This window comes from Cydia splendana, chromosome 12 (genome assembly GCF_910591565.1).
Source record: "Cydia splendana chromosome 12, ilCydSple1.2, whole genome shotgun sequence".
NCBI lineage: Eukaryota > Metazoa > Arthropoda > Insecta > Lepidoptera > Tortricidae > Cydia > Cydia splendana.
In genome coordinates this window covers 9,621,539-9,639,896 of record NC_085971.1, presented here as the reverse complement: position 1 = coordinate 9,639,896, position 18,358 = coordinate 9,621,539, and the positions used below count along the sequence as shown (strand labels likewise).

The window sequence follows — 18,358 nt, the reverse complement described above, 5'->3', positions numbered from 1 at the left end:
TATCCATTTGTGTCATTCAAACGCTTTTTTAACGCGCGTCGAAAAAGCTGCCGTGCGAACGGGGCCTAAATATCAAGCAGATTATTTTTTCCTAAGTGGCAACATTTAGGGCATTCAATCTATGGAGTGTAGGAGTGTACACTCTACCTTCCATAATTCAATCTCTTTCGCAACCATGGCGACACCTGGTGAAAACTTATGAAGTATATACTACGCCTAGGTATTCGGTTAGGTGTGGTGAATGTTAGAAAGATGGCGCTGAATATTGTCGTTGGTGAGCGCGATGCCCGTTTGAAGAAGTTACAGAACATGGTGGACTGGTGGTTATAATAATATATTCACAGATAAATATGTTAGGCTTATTATTAACCGGGCACCTAAAATATTAAACAGGAACTTTCACTGGGTAATCTACTGTGGGTACTGTGGGTAATCTAATAAAACTAAGACTTTAAAAATCAACTTCAATTTTTTTTCATTTTATTATTCTGATACTTTTTAAAGAATTTAATCAATACAAATATTGTAAATTATAATTACAATAGTTAACAGGTTTAAATGCAGAATTAATAATTAACAATGTCATGGAGAAATCCAATAACGCTGACAACTATTGTGTTTCATTGTCTGAAGTACAAATTTATCTACCAAAAGAAATAAGGCTAGTGCTTGAAATACTTTAATTACCCTATTTTTTTACTAAACCAATAGTTACAATAATTGAACTATGGACCTTTACAACAAAGCCTAATTATACAATATTTCAGGCAAGTCGGCATATAGGTACAGTAAACAAGCTATTAGAACAAATTGCCAATATTATGAGTCATAGCTTTATAATTATCATGGCGTTTGATATATCTCACATGTCAATAAAATAGTACTCGAAATACACAATTAAAATCATTTAAAACCAATTCAGCTTCATTAAGTAATTTCAATTACAAATACGATATATTTTAATCGAATAATTCGTTACAAACAATAGTTGACCTTAGGCGATTTTATCCGTATACTTTCTCTAAGTTTTATCATTAGGATTACAGTGCAAATGATGCACAAGTGAAGAAGCCGGGAGGTCGCGGGCGCAGTGCATGCGCGGTCGCCGAGCTGCGCCCAGCGCCGGCACCTGGTGCCTGGCGCGTGCTGGGCTACACAGTATACGCCCAGTTCCGGCCCCGCTACTAAGAAGCTATCCTTCTTACGCTCGGTTGATCCACTTCTACAGCCGACGTAACGATCCATATTTGCCGTATACCGACTGGTAGATTCATAATATGAATAACCTACGACCGGTCGTTACTGTCGCAGAATTGTACCAACCATAATTTCCTAATTTTTATATAACTGTACAGCAGTCGCATTCCGTTGGCAAATAAATTAAATTAAAATAAATAATATTAATTTAGCTAAAATTGCCTAGTTACCAACCGGAATGGGCTTCGTGAACACGCGGGTGGTGAATTACAAATCCATTCTTACAACGGGCCCGTACACTTCAAAGTCTAACGGCCCACGATTATTCACTACATTACACTATAACTATGCGATCGCGATAATAATTTAAGACAAATATTTACATATAATCACATTAAAATAATCGTGAATCCACATTTAAATAAGAACTTAATCGAGAGTAATAATTTAGTTTAGTCGGAACATACTATTAGGAATCAGTCGTTCGGGAACGACAGCGATCGTGATCGACTGCGGGCGTTCGGTCGTCGCGGCACTCGTCGGCGCGCTCTCAACATATGTGGCGCGCGGCGGCGCTGAGGCCGGCGGTGGCCGACTCCCTTCGAGACCTTTCAATGTCACTGAAGCTTCCTTGCTAGTTCGTGCTCGTAACGATGGCTAGAATGTATCCTATGTGCACTCGCCGCGGAGGAGGCGGGGTGCGGGCTCGGAGCACGGGGTGCGGGCGCGACTCGTGGCGGCGCCGGCAGCGCGCTTAAGTCGTGTCGCGCCCATACGTGCCGATGCGAACTTCGTTGATCACTCGCGCCCACTCTAGGGCGTATGATTCTGGGTCCTCTAGGTAGTATGTGCGGTTTGGCTGTGAAGAAAAAAATATAAATGAAAAATCATGCATACAAGTCTTGATTCACAATGAGAGTTTATTAAGGTCATTTAATTAGGCAGTACGAGTATACAATGTTTAGTGAAAAAGTGACTCTTTAGAACAAAATAATTGGGTAATAAATCAAAATGTCATTACAGAGTAATGAGATGAAGGTGAAAAAGTAAACTCACCGTGTGAACTAAAAATATTCTAAAGTTTTTTGCTTCTACGCGCAACTTCGGTGACCAAGGGATCTCTCCTTTGAGCACCATGTTGACCGGGTCCACGTAGAAGAGCCGCGGGCCGGTGGTCAGCAGAAGCATGCGCCGGCGCGCGAACAGCCCCTTCCTCTTATCGATGAGTCCTTGCTTTAGAATCAGCTCTCCGTCGACGAACTGATGCCATTTATTGTCGCGTTCTTGAGCTTCGAGTCTCCGCCGCCTTTCTTCCGGACTTATGGTTAAGATTCCTGAAATAACAATTTGACATACATGAGTCTATGCTAACTATATAGGTATGTTGCTAATACTAACATGGTAAGTTCAGTTTCCCGAATTTCCTAATTTGAATGATAAGTCAAATAACACACTACACATCATAGCATTCGAACAGCTGATCTCATCAAGAGTACGTTATTAATGAAGTTACCGCGCGTTGCGACTCATTCAATTTCATCGCGACTCGCCAAAGAGTGAGAAACGGCGAGCTGACGTCATTCCTATTAAAGGACCGTAAGCCAGAACAGTGAGGACATCCGTTGTGAATGCAAATAGCTGTAACGCGATGACGCAGCGTAGGATACAATGCAAGCAACATATGGAACGATCATATTTCTCGCCCACAAAAAAAAACATATGGCGTTAGTACCAGTACTAAATCATATGGCACTGTTAGTAATAATATCTGTGTCAAATATCGGCGGAGTAACTGCAAAACGGAACTTGGTCGGATACTATTTAGCAATGAAACGAGAAGCATGTTGGCAAAGAATTTGGGTCACGGACGCTCCAGTTGCCAGTTACTTGTCGCTTCACTGCACTCGTACAAGTCTTTGTTGCATTACCTACCGTCGGCAAAAGCATTGCTTTGATAGAATTATGATGCTCTCCTATTATAGTGCTAGGCATTCTAGGCCCATTGACATGGCCGATAACAACTAATAAGAAGTCAATCCTGACAGGTGTCAACGCAGTACAAAGTATAACAACAAACACTGTTTTAGATTATAATTTGTACCGAGTTGACACCTGCCAGGTCAGGATTGACTTCTTATCGGCCGAACATTATAATACAATAACATAATGTTATAACATACCTTCTGAGGTAGATAAGTCGAACTTCCACAGGCGCACAAGTTGGTTTTGGTCTAAGCCGGGCTCTAAGTGATCCAGAGGATATTCTTCTTCGAAAGAACCGCCTGGCAAATACGGGGATATAGTTGGCGGTGACTGAGTCCAGACATTATCCCAGTTGATCCCTTCGAAGAATGGATGGTTTCGTATACTTTCATAAGTATTTCCCGTATCGTTAGCTCCAATCCTCTTGGAATAATCCAAAACTAAAAGCTTCTCAACTAAGTCTTTTGCGTCGGCGGGGAAGCCTTCGGGGAATTCGTAGTCCAATTTAAGTATTTTCTGGAAGGTAAGGAACTCATTGGAGCCACGGAATGGAGGCAGTCCTGAGATCATCTGGTAGATAATGCAGCCCAAGGCCCAGAGGTCGGAGGCGCGCGTGTCCACGCGGTTATGCAGAAGTTCTGGGCTGACGTATTGCGCGGTTCCGACGAAACTGATCTTTCTCTGTCTGTCATTCTCTGCCAACGTCTGGTCATCATCAGTCTTGTTAGGTGTTGAACGAATCTCTTCTGGGTCCAAAATTTTTGTTGTACCGAAGTCCGCAATTTGTAAGTGCATATTTTCGTCCAATAAAATGTTTTCTGGTTTTAAGTCTCGGTGGATGATTCCTTTAGCGTGCATGCTTTCTAAGGCCATTAATAGCTCAGCAGCATAAAATTTAGCTACATTTAGCTCGAAAGAGCCAACCTTATTTATATAAGACAACAATTCGCCATTCTTGGCATAAGACAACACAAAGTACAATCGTTCTTCATCTTGGAAAGTACAATATAATTTGACAAAACCGTGGGCCACATTGAACAGCATGTTCAAAGCATCTTTCTCTCTCTTTATGTACTCCCTCTTCTTTTCTTTAATAATCTGACGTTTCTCGCAAACTTTAACTGGAAAGAAAATAATAATATTAGTTTCAAATATATTGAAAACCTAACTATCAATTAAGAATCCTACAATGATCCTTCGAAGTAAAGTAAGTAATCTACTTACTTGCATATTCTTTCCCAGTGTGAATATCTGTAGCGAAGAACACAGTGCTGTAACAACCCTCTCCAATCAGTTTTCGGAAGATGTAGTCATTGGCCGTGCGCTTGTTGGCCGCCGCGGCCGGTTGCGCCTGCATCTTGACTGGAGATTCGGCGGCGGACTCCGCCGCCGCGATCGGCGCCCGAATTTCACCGGTCGTCTGTAAACAAATATCTACTATTACATGATGAACTTTGCGTAGCTAACGTCTAGTCTGAGCTAGAGTGTTTGAGGATACCTAAATCGAGGTGTTTGTTTTGGCTTAAACGGGGTATTGTAGCGGTGCTGTTTTGAGAGCAGCGGTGAGCGGCGCGCGGCGCGTCGTCGCGCCTCGAGAGCAAGTACTTGTTTATCGGCGCGGGCGCGGGCGCTGCGCTGGTGCTGGCACATACGTCACCGCGGTGGGGACCAGACAGTAGGACCGCGCTGTCTGCCCATCTGTCTACGCCCCAATTAATGAAACCTTCCACGATGTTTGGCAGCGAAACATAATGATTATTATATTATAAATTAATTTATTTTTGAATAAGTAAATCTATTTACCGGCCGAGTGGTAATTTAACATATCGAGGACCCGTTGAATCTTGTGTTCAGGAATAGTTGTTATAATACTTAGTAAAATAAAGTAATGGAAAGTTGGAAAGAGCACATAACTCAGGTGCCGATTTGCCGAATAGGCCAGTTTTTATCTCGCTTAGAGTTCGATGATCCAGTTTAGTGTGTTAGTTTTTGTTTATTTTCTTACGTAGACGAGACAAAAAACGCTTCCATCCATTCAATACAACGGACGTGAACGATGTTGAATAGAGAGCGTGCTCCGACCCACTCTCTCTCTTTCTAACAACGGTACCAGAGGCCACAAGTCCGCCACTTGAGTAACGGTTAATTTGCCAAAAAAAATGTACCTACGGAATACGGTTTCATGGTTCCGTTGTTATCATAGCTACAATGTGAAACCATCTACATATTTATGTTTAAACTTTCTGTTTTTATCAATTGATTTTCAAATATTGTTCCATTTTTATTTTAAGAACGCGATATAATTAAATTAATTTTGACTAACACCGAGAACTCTGATCAGCAACGTCTGAGATGTGTTTCTCTGTGTTGCCTTAAATATTGAACGAAGCCAGTCTTCCTCGAATGCAGATGCATCGTGCAGCGGTGACTAGTTTGGTGTGGTGGTATTGAAGTTGCGCATGAGTCACTAATAAAGCGAGCTGGTCCGCGCAGCCGCAAATGGGTTCTCGCATTCCACGTCAGCGGGCCGGGCGGCGGGCGGCGCAACGGTACTCGCGAGTCGCATTCCCACGCCGCCGAAACGCATTCCGCCTCGCGGTCCTTACGTTGTGACCTCAATCCCCCACCTCGAGAACCACTACATCGTCATAGCGACCTACACACTCGCATTCATCAATCAATTTTTATTAAACAAGCGGCTCGATGTCGACATGTTGTACTGGGAACTGGCTTTTTAAAGTTTCGACTCTTTGAACGTTCCGCTGAATTGTTCCTTATAAACAACTCTTTGTGTATTCTAAGAATTACATAATTTACCTATGAGGAAATCCTTGCATCAATTGACAAGATTACATGTTTAAATGACACGCCCAAGTGGGAGCACTTGTAAGTTGTCTAAGTTATCGCGTCGGCGTCAAGTATAGCATTAGCACAGCAAGGTACTTAGATGGTATGTTGCTGCGACCTTGTGCTGAATACCTGGCCTGGCGGATGTTGAATGCTGTATAGCAAGGCTTGCCCCCCTCGTCGCTACATCCGGCTACATTTCTGCCGACTAAACGTTTACGGATCATGTTTTGAATTAGATTACAGGTATCGTAATTTATTGATTGATGGTGTATTGTATGAATGGAATTGCTATTTTAAAACCCATGCATTGTTATGAGTAATCACATGATAAATTTATTTTGTCGGAGATAAAAAATGTGGGTGTTTATGCTTCCACTACGGAACAGATAAGGCAACCTATTACGCCATTACGCGTACTATCTCGTAGGTATCACTGAACACATGACGGTTCATGTCGTACGGCCCGATTCGAACTTTAAGATACGTCAATTAATGGATCTAGAAACGATATGGATTAGATATATCAGTGTCAAACGTGACGTACGTTTCTTCAAACAAAAACGTAATTTTTGACACAGACACATCTAATCCATATCGTTTATAGATCTATTAATTGACGTATCTTGAAGTTCGAATCGGGCAGTAAAGTTCTACTTTGAACTCAAAACAATTTTGCGAGTGTTATTTACCTAGTTTGGTCTAATGACCCCAACATGCTTCGGTATCGTGATACCTACACTTACTTCAAATCAAACGAAAACAAAAACCGGACCTAAAAATGTCGTGACGGCATTAAAGTTTGTACAGATAGCTGCAAAATTACATGGGCACATTATGAATGGAATTTATTTATACAGAGGACATGTAGGTTTTAGTACTGGTACTGGGTGTACCTAACTGCATTGAATAGATTGACGTTCGACGTTACACATTCCGACATCGTGGATAGGCCGTATTTTTCTTTAGTGTTTCATTCATCGATGTGTTATTGTAGGCGGGTGCAGCATACTTCGATCACAACAGCTCAGCATTAAGCGTTAATTTGCTTTGGTGGAACTGGTAAACAAGTCACGCACGCACGCGCCGCGTGCACAAACAAGTGCGGTGACTGGCTACCTTCTGCGAATGTCACACGCCACACGCCCGTCAACATCTCGGGGAGCGACATAGATTCTTCGAGGTAACATTAGCGCACTGAGAAATACGTATGTATAGGTACATTGTGGGTAGAAAGGATGTATTGCCTTCGCAATCCATACAGGCACGCTACCTCCGCTACTCAGCGAAAGTCACAATCACTGCGCCGCAGCGAAAGTTTATCAACAGTCAACATGGTAGGTAGGAGTTTTACTTGTTTAGTTGTTTACTATCACAGTAATGTAATGAACGCTCTCATGTTATCTTGATTTCAGAGAACGGCTAGAAATTATCGCATGTGCGTGTAAATAACACTCAATATTAGATAGGTATCTTACATGTTCTATTTATTTGTGAAAAAATTGTTAACGAGTTGAAATTAATAACTAAATAAAATACAAGGCAGAATTAGGTTTACCAATCATTGCACTGACACACTTTGCAAGTAAAATTACTACTTACCACCCTTTTACTTCTTGTGTACTACTAGTCTTTGCATTAGTACACGCTGTTGTATGTGTAGGTATATTGTATAATTTGTATATTCAAAATTCAAAGTGTTATGTTCATATCTTACATTAAAAAATAGAACCATCCTAATTACTAAAACTATAACGCTATTTTCACGGCTATGTAAACTATCACAAACATAAAATTATTATTTTGAACAAGTGATTAATGTGGAGATTTGTTTTGAACTGTAACAAACAAACAACACGGCCGTACGGTTGGGTAGACGGCAGACGCGCGGTGTCGTTGACCTTACCTTCGTTTTGGGCGAGGGCTGTTTCCCGCGCTTCGTGGAGCTCACGCCGAGTAGTCGGAGAATCCTGTTAGCTGCCTCGAGAAGAGTGTCACTACCCCTCGATCCTCTTTTATTAACTCTGATGGTCAATCCGCTCATTTCGATCCTGCACACCACACGTTTTTCTCACCGTTGTATTAAAGTTCGAAACGGTTAAAATAACGATCACAGTTCATATGAAGCTTGGTACTTATTTGGAATCCGTTAATATTTCTCGGTTCAGGTTCACTAATAATATTACACAGTATAATTATCTAAGGAATGCTGATGTTTAATGATAGTACAGTAAGCTAAACGTATATTTTATTAAACAGAGCGCGAGCACGTCCGTTACGTTTAACGTCGCGGAGTGAACTGAAGTTCGAGCGCAATGTTTTACTCGCGTCGCTAGCTAGACGGAGGAATTAATCATTTGGCATGCGTGCGCGGGGTGGAGTGGGCGGCTGACGCCACGGCGCGCTGTTGTGTTGATGTCTCCCTACGCCCCCCGCACTGTCACCACCCCCATCCCATGCGGGACGATGCAATGCATTCACCCCTCGCCACTTCCTCAGTTTCCTACTTTCCTATTCCTAAGACATAAAAAGTAGCAGTGATTTGATGACTGACATAAAATTAATTTTGACAGTTAGGTGGGTGCAATAAAATACAAACACAACTATAGGTACACGTGCTGTACTGTAGGTACTCTTCATTGCACCTCAAAAATAAAACAATAGAGTCGGATCAAGATAAATCTGCATTGCATTTTCAATGATAAAGTGAAGAAATGTCATCATGAATGCCAAATTTCTATGAAAATAACAATAATATGCCTTTTATAATGCCACTCCCGCACTTTCTTTTGTTCAAATCGGTACAGTGTACAGTACAGAGTTAGCTTAGTCGTAGTCGGACTCTACAGAATACAGAGAATATCTACATGAGAGGTAAACACTAAACAACACGGCCGAGTGATAATAACCAAATAACACTTTATTTATGTATAACCAAAGGATTTTACATATTTTTTGTACTAGGTACAGATAAAAAAAAATATTTAAATGCCATGGGCCAGGGAGACATCGTTTTAATCTAATCTTACATTTCAATGATTTAAATATGAGGTGACTAGAATACGAATAAGCATGTATATTCCTTCATAAAAATCAACCTCGTAATATGGTATCTAATAGTGTTGAACCGTCCTATAAATGTACTAAAATTTGATCGATAATTAATAAAAAAATTAAATTAATCACGGGTTGGTGTATCATTCTAACTGTCAATTTACTTAAAAAAGAAATGTCACTACTTAAGTACTCATTACGGAACCTAATTCTAATATATGCACGTGACTTCTCGCCACGTGGTTTGGGGAAATGCAGACGCCACCGCTCGTATATGGAAAGCAGAGCAGGGGGGACTGCACGCCGAACGCAGGGGGGACGCAAATCAATATTTTACTAAGATGCGCTCCTACTTCGCTGCAAGACTGCCCCCTGGGATGCCGTAGGGTTGCCAGATGGTCGGGATTTGGCGGGATTCTCCCGATTTTTAGCATGTGTTCCCGATTCCCGACAAAGTGAAACTTGTCCCGAAAAACAGCTTCACGTTATAAAACAGTAATTTCAAGTTCCGAACTGTCGTCGAGCGAGCAAGGAAAACTGCTTGAATTTCAAGTCTACCTTAAATAGCGAAAAAGGCGAAATAAATGCTTAAATCGGTAAAATAGTAGTTTGTGTTACAGGTATCAAAATGATATATTTCCGTCAAGGGCGTACATTGAATCCTGAGCGAAAAGAGGGATTCAAGTGTTAACGCCCAAGACGAAATAATTTTGATACCGTGTGACACATACTGCTTTGGGGCTATTCATAAATTACGTCATTTCAAATTAGGGGGGGGGGGTCTGGACATCGGATGACGGTAGCATGAAGTAGGAGGAAATGGGGTCATTTGAAGCACGATTTTTGGATGATTATAGGGGGGGGGTCCAAAATCGTCAAAAATCGATGACGTAATTTATGGACAGCCCCTTTTCACATCAACTATGAGGAAAAAAAAATCTTAGTGTTGACACAATTATTATGTTTCAAAATATTATTCAAGCTAAAAAAGAATGCAAAAAATAACAAAAACAGTGTCCTAGAACAGAAAAGTGCCACTTTGATCCCTCCTAGCGGGGAAGAAAAAGCCCTTTTCCGAATAGGTGCATGTGAAAAGTAACATAAAATACATGTGGCAAGGGCAAGCTAAGAAATAAATTAGTTACATAAATTTTGTTGATTATTGATACCTAATAAGTAGAAGTATGATAATATAGGTAGATAATGAGAAGACATTTTTAACATTGTAAATGTTTTTTTTTTATATATATAAACGTCTATGGGCAGAGCAGCTGACGTAGTGCCAATAATGTAAAATATCGTTGTTTTTAATACAATTACTTTAATCTCATTTTTTTTCCGACTTAAGTCCCAAAATCTGAAAAAAAAATATTTTTTCCCGATAATAGCGCCTTTCGACCTGGTAACCCTAATGCCACGCCGATGGGAAAAACTAGAGCTTATGGGCAACCCGCAGACAAACTTGCGCAAATATCCATTTGTATTTAGGTATAGGTAACATTATGAAGCATTTAATGGGGTCAACAGCCGTAGGTAGGAACTCTTCCGAAATTCTCCGTGTAGGTGATGTGAAAATATAGGACCTTTTATATATGCTTACTAATTTTATTCACAGCCACTGGTTGCCTCAGAACAGGTCATGGCTGTCTCATTTTGATTTGATTTATCTATACGATCTGAGACACCCTGTATTTTACACGTGTCTCGAGTTCATAATTAGTAATTACTACAGTCCGTAGTACGTACTTCAGGTCATAAAATAGGTATAGTTAATTGGCAAAGAAGGCTATTAAACAGAATTCTAGTAGTCTGTCAAAGAATTTTATTACGCCTAGTAGACATAAAAAGACCATAAACAAGGAAGTACGTAGTTGAAACATGCACTTCATATACCTACGTCGCGGGAGTGAATGCACCTTCCACAGTCCACACCTAGCAACAATGTCAGCTGATCCTTGACATTTATGGCGGGCTTTACACGTGTAACTGCACGACTACAATGTGTGCTACACTTCAATTTTATGAATACCTACACGGCTGTAAAATGGGACGGGATATCTTCACTCCTGCATATTCGAGCCCAATAACTATATAACATGACATTGTCTAAATTCAAACAGACATAAGACGACAGATGCTTAATTTGCCTTATGAAAAGGTTTCAACTCGGTTTTCAACATTCAACTTGAATACGGCGTACCTAGCTGATATAATGAACGAACGCAGTTTGTATTTTAATTTTTTTTAAACCATGTAAGTAGTAAGAATAAACTTCTAAATCCCATTCTTTTATTATCTTACAAAGAAAGTATCGACCTAACTGTCACTTCTTTCTCTTTTCTTTCTAAACTGTTAATCCGAAAATTTTGTATTGTCTTTATGAATTCCGAGTAATTCTTAAGATTCTAGGTCGTATAAATTAAATACCAAAGAAAGTAAAAGGAGGCATCGACAGTGCACCTCAAAACGGAATCGTTCGTGTTCGTATTGTTTTTCACGCTACCTGTATTTTTTACCTTCCATTGTGAACATTTGTGAAGGCTGTCGCAGCTGGCGCGCCACGTGCGACTCCGCGGGGCGCACGTGTGCACAAATATAGTTGGTCAAGCAGATCTCGTCAGTAGAAAAACGCGGCAAATTTGAAAAATGTAGCCGCGAAGGGATATCGTCTCATACAAAATTTGAATTTCGCGCCTTTTTCTACTGACAAGATTTGTCTAGTGCACTTTTAACCCTTGTTTTTTTTTAACATAGTAATCATTAAAATTACCAATATGACCATACTTTTTGACAACACATAAGACATTTTAAATTGACGTTGATAACGACACTGCATTCTATATTTACCCGCGCGTAACTAATATAGGTACCTTCCTAAGGCAGGCCTACCGCAATAAGATACATTAATAAATGATGATGTCATTAATTGCATTAAAAACTGATTAATTCATCATGTGATTAAGACGCAAATACTTGAGTACCTACATGTTAAAAGATTCAAGGTTTGTAAAACAAAAGTGGTCAATCCATTTAAATTAGGTGTAGTACCTGCCTGTTAGGTACAGGCATGGTCTAATAAAACATGGTCTTCTATTCCCAGAGTGACACATAGTAGTAGGGCTTACGGCGATATTTACATCGAAAGCTGCATTTTTGGCAGAAAGCAAGCCGCTTTGCCCAGTGATAATAGGGACCAATCTGAATGATTTCATCCGAGGAAACACAAATTTCATTCACTAGAATTCAAGATGGCGGACCTTTTCCAAAATGGCGGTTGCAATATTTAAAAAAAATATAGACACAAAACGGCTGCACCGATTTTTGCTTACTTCCCACTTGTCCTATTTTTCAGTGTCTTCTTTGCCACTAACACTATTAAGGATTTCGAGCACCTTCTCCAAAAGTTGTGCGTGGTTATTCTCTGTTTCTTCGATGCCGTACATAATTATATTATTCTTCTTTTGTTCTCTTTCCATGTAATGTTATCTAGATTTTAAAACGACGACTTCTTCTTTTAGTTGTTTGTTTTCCTGTATGAGCGGCTTAAGTGTCTCGTCCATAGTGGAAGAAATGTTTTTAGTGACACTTTCTGTGATTCTGCCCGTTTGTTTATCGAATTCTTCCCTCATTTGTGCCAAGAGAGTTTCCAAAATTTGCGATTCCATTCTGTTTGCAAGGATCTAAAGTAAATTGGTAGGTAAGCTTTTCTTGCTGTTGACAGCTGTCGGAAGTCTTTGATAATTGCGTATGGCAACCCCAGCTGTCAAACGTCAATCTCAGCTATGTAGTTATAGCTATATATATGAACTTGCACTTTTTTTGCTGTTTTTTCGTAAAGATCACTCGCGTTTTCCACTTCTAACACTTTTTTCCTTATTCTGGTGAATCCTTTTGTGCTTGCACGTAATATTTTCGCAGAGTCGTTAGGTTTTACGGCACTTTATGATTAAAATTGTCGAGACAAGAGTAACACGTATTTCACTTGACAGATCGCAACCGGAAAAAAAATCATTTTTTATTTAAATTTAGCGACAGGTATTTAAAAAAAAAAAGGGGCCGCTACGTACTGTATTGTGTATTTAAGTACCTTTTGAAAACATCAAACTATAGATGGTCAAGCAAATCTTGTCAGTAGAAAAAGGCGCGAAATTCAAATTGTCTATGAGACGATATCCCTTCGCGCCTACATTTTTCAAATTTGCCGCCTTTTTCTACTGACAAGATCTGCTTGACCAAGTTTAGTTTTTATGTTGCTGAATTCGTCGATCTAGGAACTTAAAACAAAAAAGGCCGTTTTAACTTTGGACGCATAGATTGACGAATCCAGCAACATAAAAAGCGGCCAAGTGCGAGTCGAACTCGCCCATGAAGGGTTCCGTAGCAGCAAGTAACATAATAAAATTGCGGTTTACGATTTATGACGTATTAAAAAAAAACTACTTACTAGATCTCGTTCAAACCAATTTTCGGTGGATGTTCGCATGGTAATGTACATCATATAATATTTTTTTTAGTTTTATCATTCTCTTATTTTAGAAGTTACAGGCGTGGGGGGGGGGGGGACGGGACACATTTTACCACTTTGGAAGTGTCTCTCGCGCAAACTATTCAGTTTAGAAAAAAAATATATTAGAAACCTCAATATCATTTCTGAAGACCTATCCATAGGTACCCCAGTTTCAGTTCTCAGTTTTTGTGTTTTATTAAAGTTAGGAAATAATAAAACCGTTTTTTTTTTGTGAATCACTAATTTGGGAACTTTCGACCTCAGTTCCTTTGAGTGCCGATTCTGTCAAATTTCGACTATTAAGTGTCACTTTTTTACCTTTTTGTAAAACACTTATGGTCTATCAGTTTTTAAAATCAGCAGAAGTCCTTGTAACAGCTTGTATTTTTTTTTTATTTAAGCGCAAAATCTAAGCTTGACATGCCTGAGCGTAAAAAAAATATTTCTGTCATGTTTTTTTACAACTTGTATCAACGTGAGGACGCTGATTTTTTTTAAATAATTACGTCATTTATTAAGGAGTATTTTACAAAAAGAAACATTAAAAAAACTCTAATAGTTTTTTTTATGAGTAAATTACTTCACCCCCAAAATTTTAACCAAAAAAAACTTCAAAAATTCATAACTCGAAAACTACAAAAAATCGGCTAATATACATGGGGTATATTCTGATAGCCCACGACTAGAGGAATCTAAAAAAAACTTTTGGACGTCAAGGTTTGGACCACCCTGTATAGGAAGAGTTATAAAGCTTATAAGATAAGGATGGATTTCTTTGTTACCTTCATAAAATTATTTATAATTAAATAACCAACTCATAATTATATACCGCCCTACCTACCTACCTACACAAAATCCATACGCTTACTACGACCGCATATCAGAAACATTACATTCAATAAAACATAACAATTATTTAAACAATACTACGACACCACTTGTCAACGATTACTGTTTACTCATCACCATGACCATGACAAAGCGAATTAATATGGTCTTGTCTTGTGTTTGTGTAGTGTCTTCAGTGAAAGTGTAACTGTTAATACTACATATGTAACGTTCATTTAATATACCTATTGCTCTTCTTTTTAAAATATGCACAAATAACTAAAAATACGATGATATTTAAGATATGCTTTTTATGTGCAAATAAATGATTATGATTATGATTATTATGATTATAAGTACACCTGGTACAATATATATAGTCAATGCTGTTTTTAAGTACAATTGGGTTAGGTATTCGAAAACTTTAGTAATATCACGTAGTACATGTTTAAAATTTCACCAAAACAATGATTTACTGTTGATTTATGGTATAAATAGCGACTGACTTCTCATCGACTCTTAAGAAAATACGAGTACTTATAAATAGAAACAGGAAAAAGCCAGGTGCATGGATGCGTTTTTTGCCCACTAGCCGGGGCATCGTTCGCCAACCCCTGACTTGGTTTCAAAACAAAACAAAAGGTGCGTCGAACGTTGAACCTCCACCGCCACCTGGCATACTGATCCAATGTGGAGTGGAGGTACATTTTAAAACCAGCCTTAATGTACTTTCGTCTCCAGTATAACAATGGAATATAAAACATCTGTAGTTTTGGGAACAGGTAGAAAGGGAAACGAAAATTGTTGTGTTCCCGCTAGTGTCCGACCGAAGGTTCGGTTTCGGTTTCGGTTTCGGCCAGTTTCGGCCAAAAAATCATGTTTCGGCTGTAGTTTCGGTTTCAGCCAAAAAACAGCCGAACCTTTCGGCCCAGCCGAAACTTACGAAATGGTACTTCGTACTATGAAACTAAACTATGTGACAAAGACCAAAAATTGGGGAATAAGTAGGACAACAATATTAATATGTACCTACATATACTGATTCATGTATAGGTACAGAAATTAATTGGTTTATTATAAAACACAATTCCACTAATGAGGGCGCCACTAGACGGTCGACGCAGTCTTAAGAGGCTGTTAATACCTATAACGCGCACACTGTCTAATTGTATCGGAGTAAATGAGATAGCACACTGTCGCATGTTACTGGGCCAGGGCAAAGGAATAATAAGAAAACTCATCATCTTCCTCGCCTAGGTAATCCCGGAATTTTTGCCACGGCTCATGGGAGCCTGGGGTCCAATTGATAACTAATCCCAAGAATTGGCGTAGGCACTAGTTTTTACGAAAGCGGCTGCCATCAGACTGACCTTTGAACCCAGAGAGTAAACTAGGCCTTATCGGCACTAGTCCGGCTTCCTCACTATGTTTTTCCTTCACCGAAAAGCAAATAGTAAATATCAAATGATTTTTCGTATATAAGTTCCGAAAAACTCACTCGTACGAGCCGGGGTTTGTACCTTGCGACCTTCGGATTGAAAGTCGCACGCTCTTACCGCTAGGCCACCAGCGCTCAAGGAAATATCTCGCTTTTAATACAATGGACATTGGTTGGAGTCTGTGCTCAACTACTTATCCTGAAGCCTGAAGCACGACTTTGACTTCGCATGAAAGTTCGCCTCACTGGGGCACTTCGGACGTTTAGGCCCAGGTGAAGATCGGTACCCGGCCTTGCGATATTGTCAACAAAAAATTCGCGCTCGCTGCGCTCGCGTTTTTGGTTGACCCTGTATCTACATGTTGATTTGACTGGTGAATGAATAGAGTTAGACCAAGAAAATTCTGCAATTATTTTGATAGCATACGCAGTGCAACTAGTGCAAATGTTATTTATACTTACGTCATAATTTCATAGAAGTTTTGACGTTTAAAATAACACTGCGTGTGTTATCAAAATCGTTGCAGAATTATCTTGGTCTAACTCTAGTAAATTTCTTACAAAACTGCTCAAGTAACATCAATTTCAAGGACATTGGGTGTTGACACTTGACAGCCCCATAATATGTGTGTAAAGGCGGTTTTATAACATTTTTTCAACGATTTTAACAAGTCTACAAAAGGTTCGGTTTCGGTTTCGGTTTCGGCCGAAACTAGAGCCAAAGCCGAACATTCGGTTTCGGTTTCGGCAAAAAAACATGTTTCGGTCGGACACTAGTTCCCGCGGAGTTGTAGGTGTGACTACGCTACATAGGTATATGCTGCGATCATATATAACCATGGATACCGCCTTTAGGAACATTACCGTTCAAATTCTCGGGCCAAATTAGCACACATACACAATTACGCCTACATTCAAATAAGACGACGCGTTTACAGAGCCTGTAATCAAAGCTGGTAAACAAAATAAGAGTCATCTTTATTACACTAATGGTACATAGCTAAGTGTAGATGAAATGCATATAATGTCAATAACTACCAATCAGCGACATTAATCCGCTAATAACCTTCTTGCTGTACGTACTGGCCGCTGAGAGTTCGCGGTTCATATTTGATTAGAATATGACTTGGACAGGGATAGGTTTATGCCATACAGTGAAGAACCAGTCAAATAATTCACGTATAATAATTTAATGCAGATTAAAAGATAACTAGTTAAAATGTTATGACATGACAGACTAACTCAACATAAGTAAATATATCATTGTTGTATAAATGTATTCCGCTATAATAAGTATTTTGTATATTTTATTATCAATCTGCATGGCAGTCACGTTCAGGTATAGTCTGTCCGTTTTTCTAAGATCAAGTACGCCATAGTAAATGTATGGCGAACTTAATCTTAGAAATCGGACTGGCTATACAGTCTGCAAAATTTACATGGTACACGAATCGGGTCAAAAATATTTGAACAGGCGGAGTCACAATAAATCCCCACTTTCAGTTCAGAATATATTATATGTATATAGCCGGTCAAGCAAGTTTGTCAGTAGAAAAAGGTGCAAAATTAAAATTTTGTATAGGACCACAGCCGTTCGCGCGCTTACATTTTCTAAATTTGCCTTATTTGCCGCTCTTATAATATTTTAAACTTTCGCGTTTTGAACACATATTAACTCACATTATACGAAACGAAACTGATTTACGTCGGTAAATCAAGGTACTTGAATATAATTCGCGTTAGACCCGTCTATAATGTGAGTTAATATGTTTGCCGCTCTTTTCTACTGACGGAAATGGCTTGAGAGAGAACCTACATATATGTGACAGTAGAGGGTGGATTCAAATGATCAACATTTTCAGATAATGTGTGTATTTGTTAAATTAATTCAGTGAAAGCATGATAGGAAAAATGTATCTACATATAGGAGACCGGGTATGATAATCTCACGGGTTATATCTCATGAATAGAACATATTCTAGATATCTTGCCAGGCATCCACTCAATTTCACAACAGCTTTTTTCCATAGTTCTCTGCGAATAGCATCTTGTGGGAATCTGAATGGAAAGTAATGTAAAATGACAATACCAAATTTGATTATTACTTTGAAATATAGCTCCATCTCATGAAATAAAAAAGGAAAATACAAATCTGTAAGAAGGAATTTATTACTACATTTATAATTATATAGAAAATACCTAAACCAAACACAAGTTAATAAAATAGTCTACTTCATTTAGCATAACACCATCCCTATTATCCTCGCAATTTAAAAAGTCGTATGTTGTTATGAAAGTCGTATGCAGTTGTTACGTTTTAGCTTAGCACGGTAGTATTGAAAACAAATCGTCATGTTTTTTCCAAATTCTACTGAAGTTATCTGTTTACTACAAGTGAAAAGTGATTCCACTGTCCTTGGTATGAACTAAAATAACTTCTGCACCACTTCACAACACATGAATATATTTTTAATTACAAAAAAACGTTGTTTTTATAAATCAAT

At 39.1% G+C, this 18,358-nt stretch overlaps 1 protein-coding gene across 2 annotated transcripts in view; it reads right to left on the bottom strand.

The window, feature by feature from the left end:
• Positions 1-450: 450 nt before the first annotated feature.
• Positions 451-18,358, bottom strand: part of LOC134795526 (3-phosphoinositide-dependent protein kinase 1) — a 152,074-nt gene continuing 134,166 nt past the window's right edge. Inside the window, exons 1-5 of one of the 2 annotated variants that reach the window (XM_063767413.1) lie at positions 7,934-8,337; positions 4,405-4,600; positions 3,378-4,301; positions 2,254-2,531; positions 451-2,056 (exon numbers count right to left, since the gene is read on the bottom strand). In XM_063767413.1, coding sequence (XP_063623483.1) covers positions 1,952-2,056; positions 2,254-2,531; positions 3,378-4,301; positions 4,405-4,600; positions 7,934-8,071 — 1,641 coding nt within the window. In that variant the 5' untranslated portion in view covers positions 8,072-8,337 and the 3' untranslated portion in view covers positions 451-1,951. Of the gene's footprint in view, positions 2,057-2,253; positions 2,532-3,377; positions 4,302-4,404; positions 4,601-7,933; positions 8,338-18,358 lie in introns of those variants that run through there. The other variant, XM_063767414.1, reaches the window with a different exon arrangement.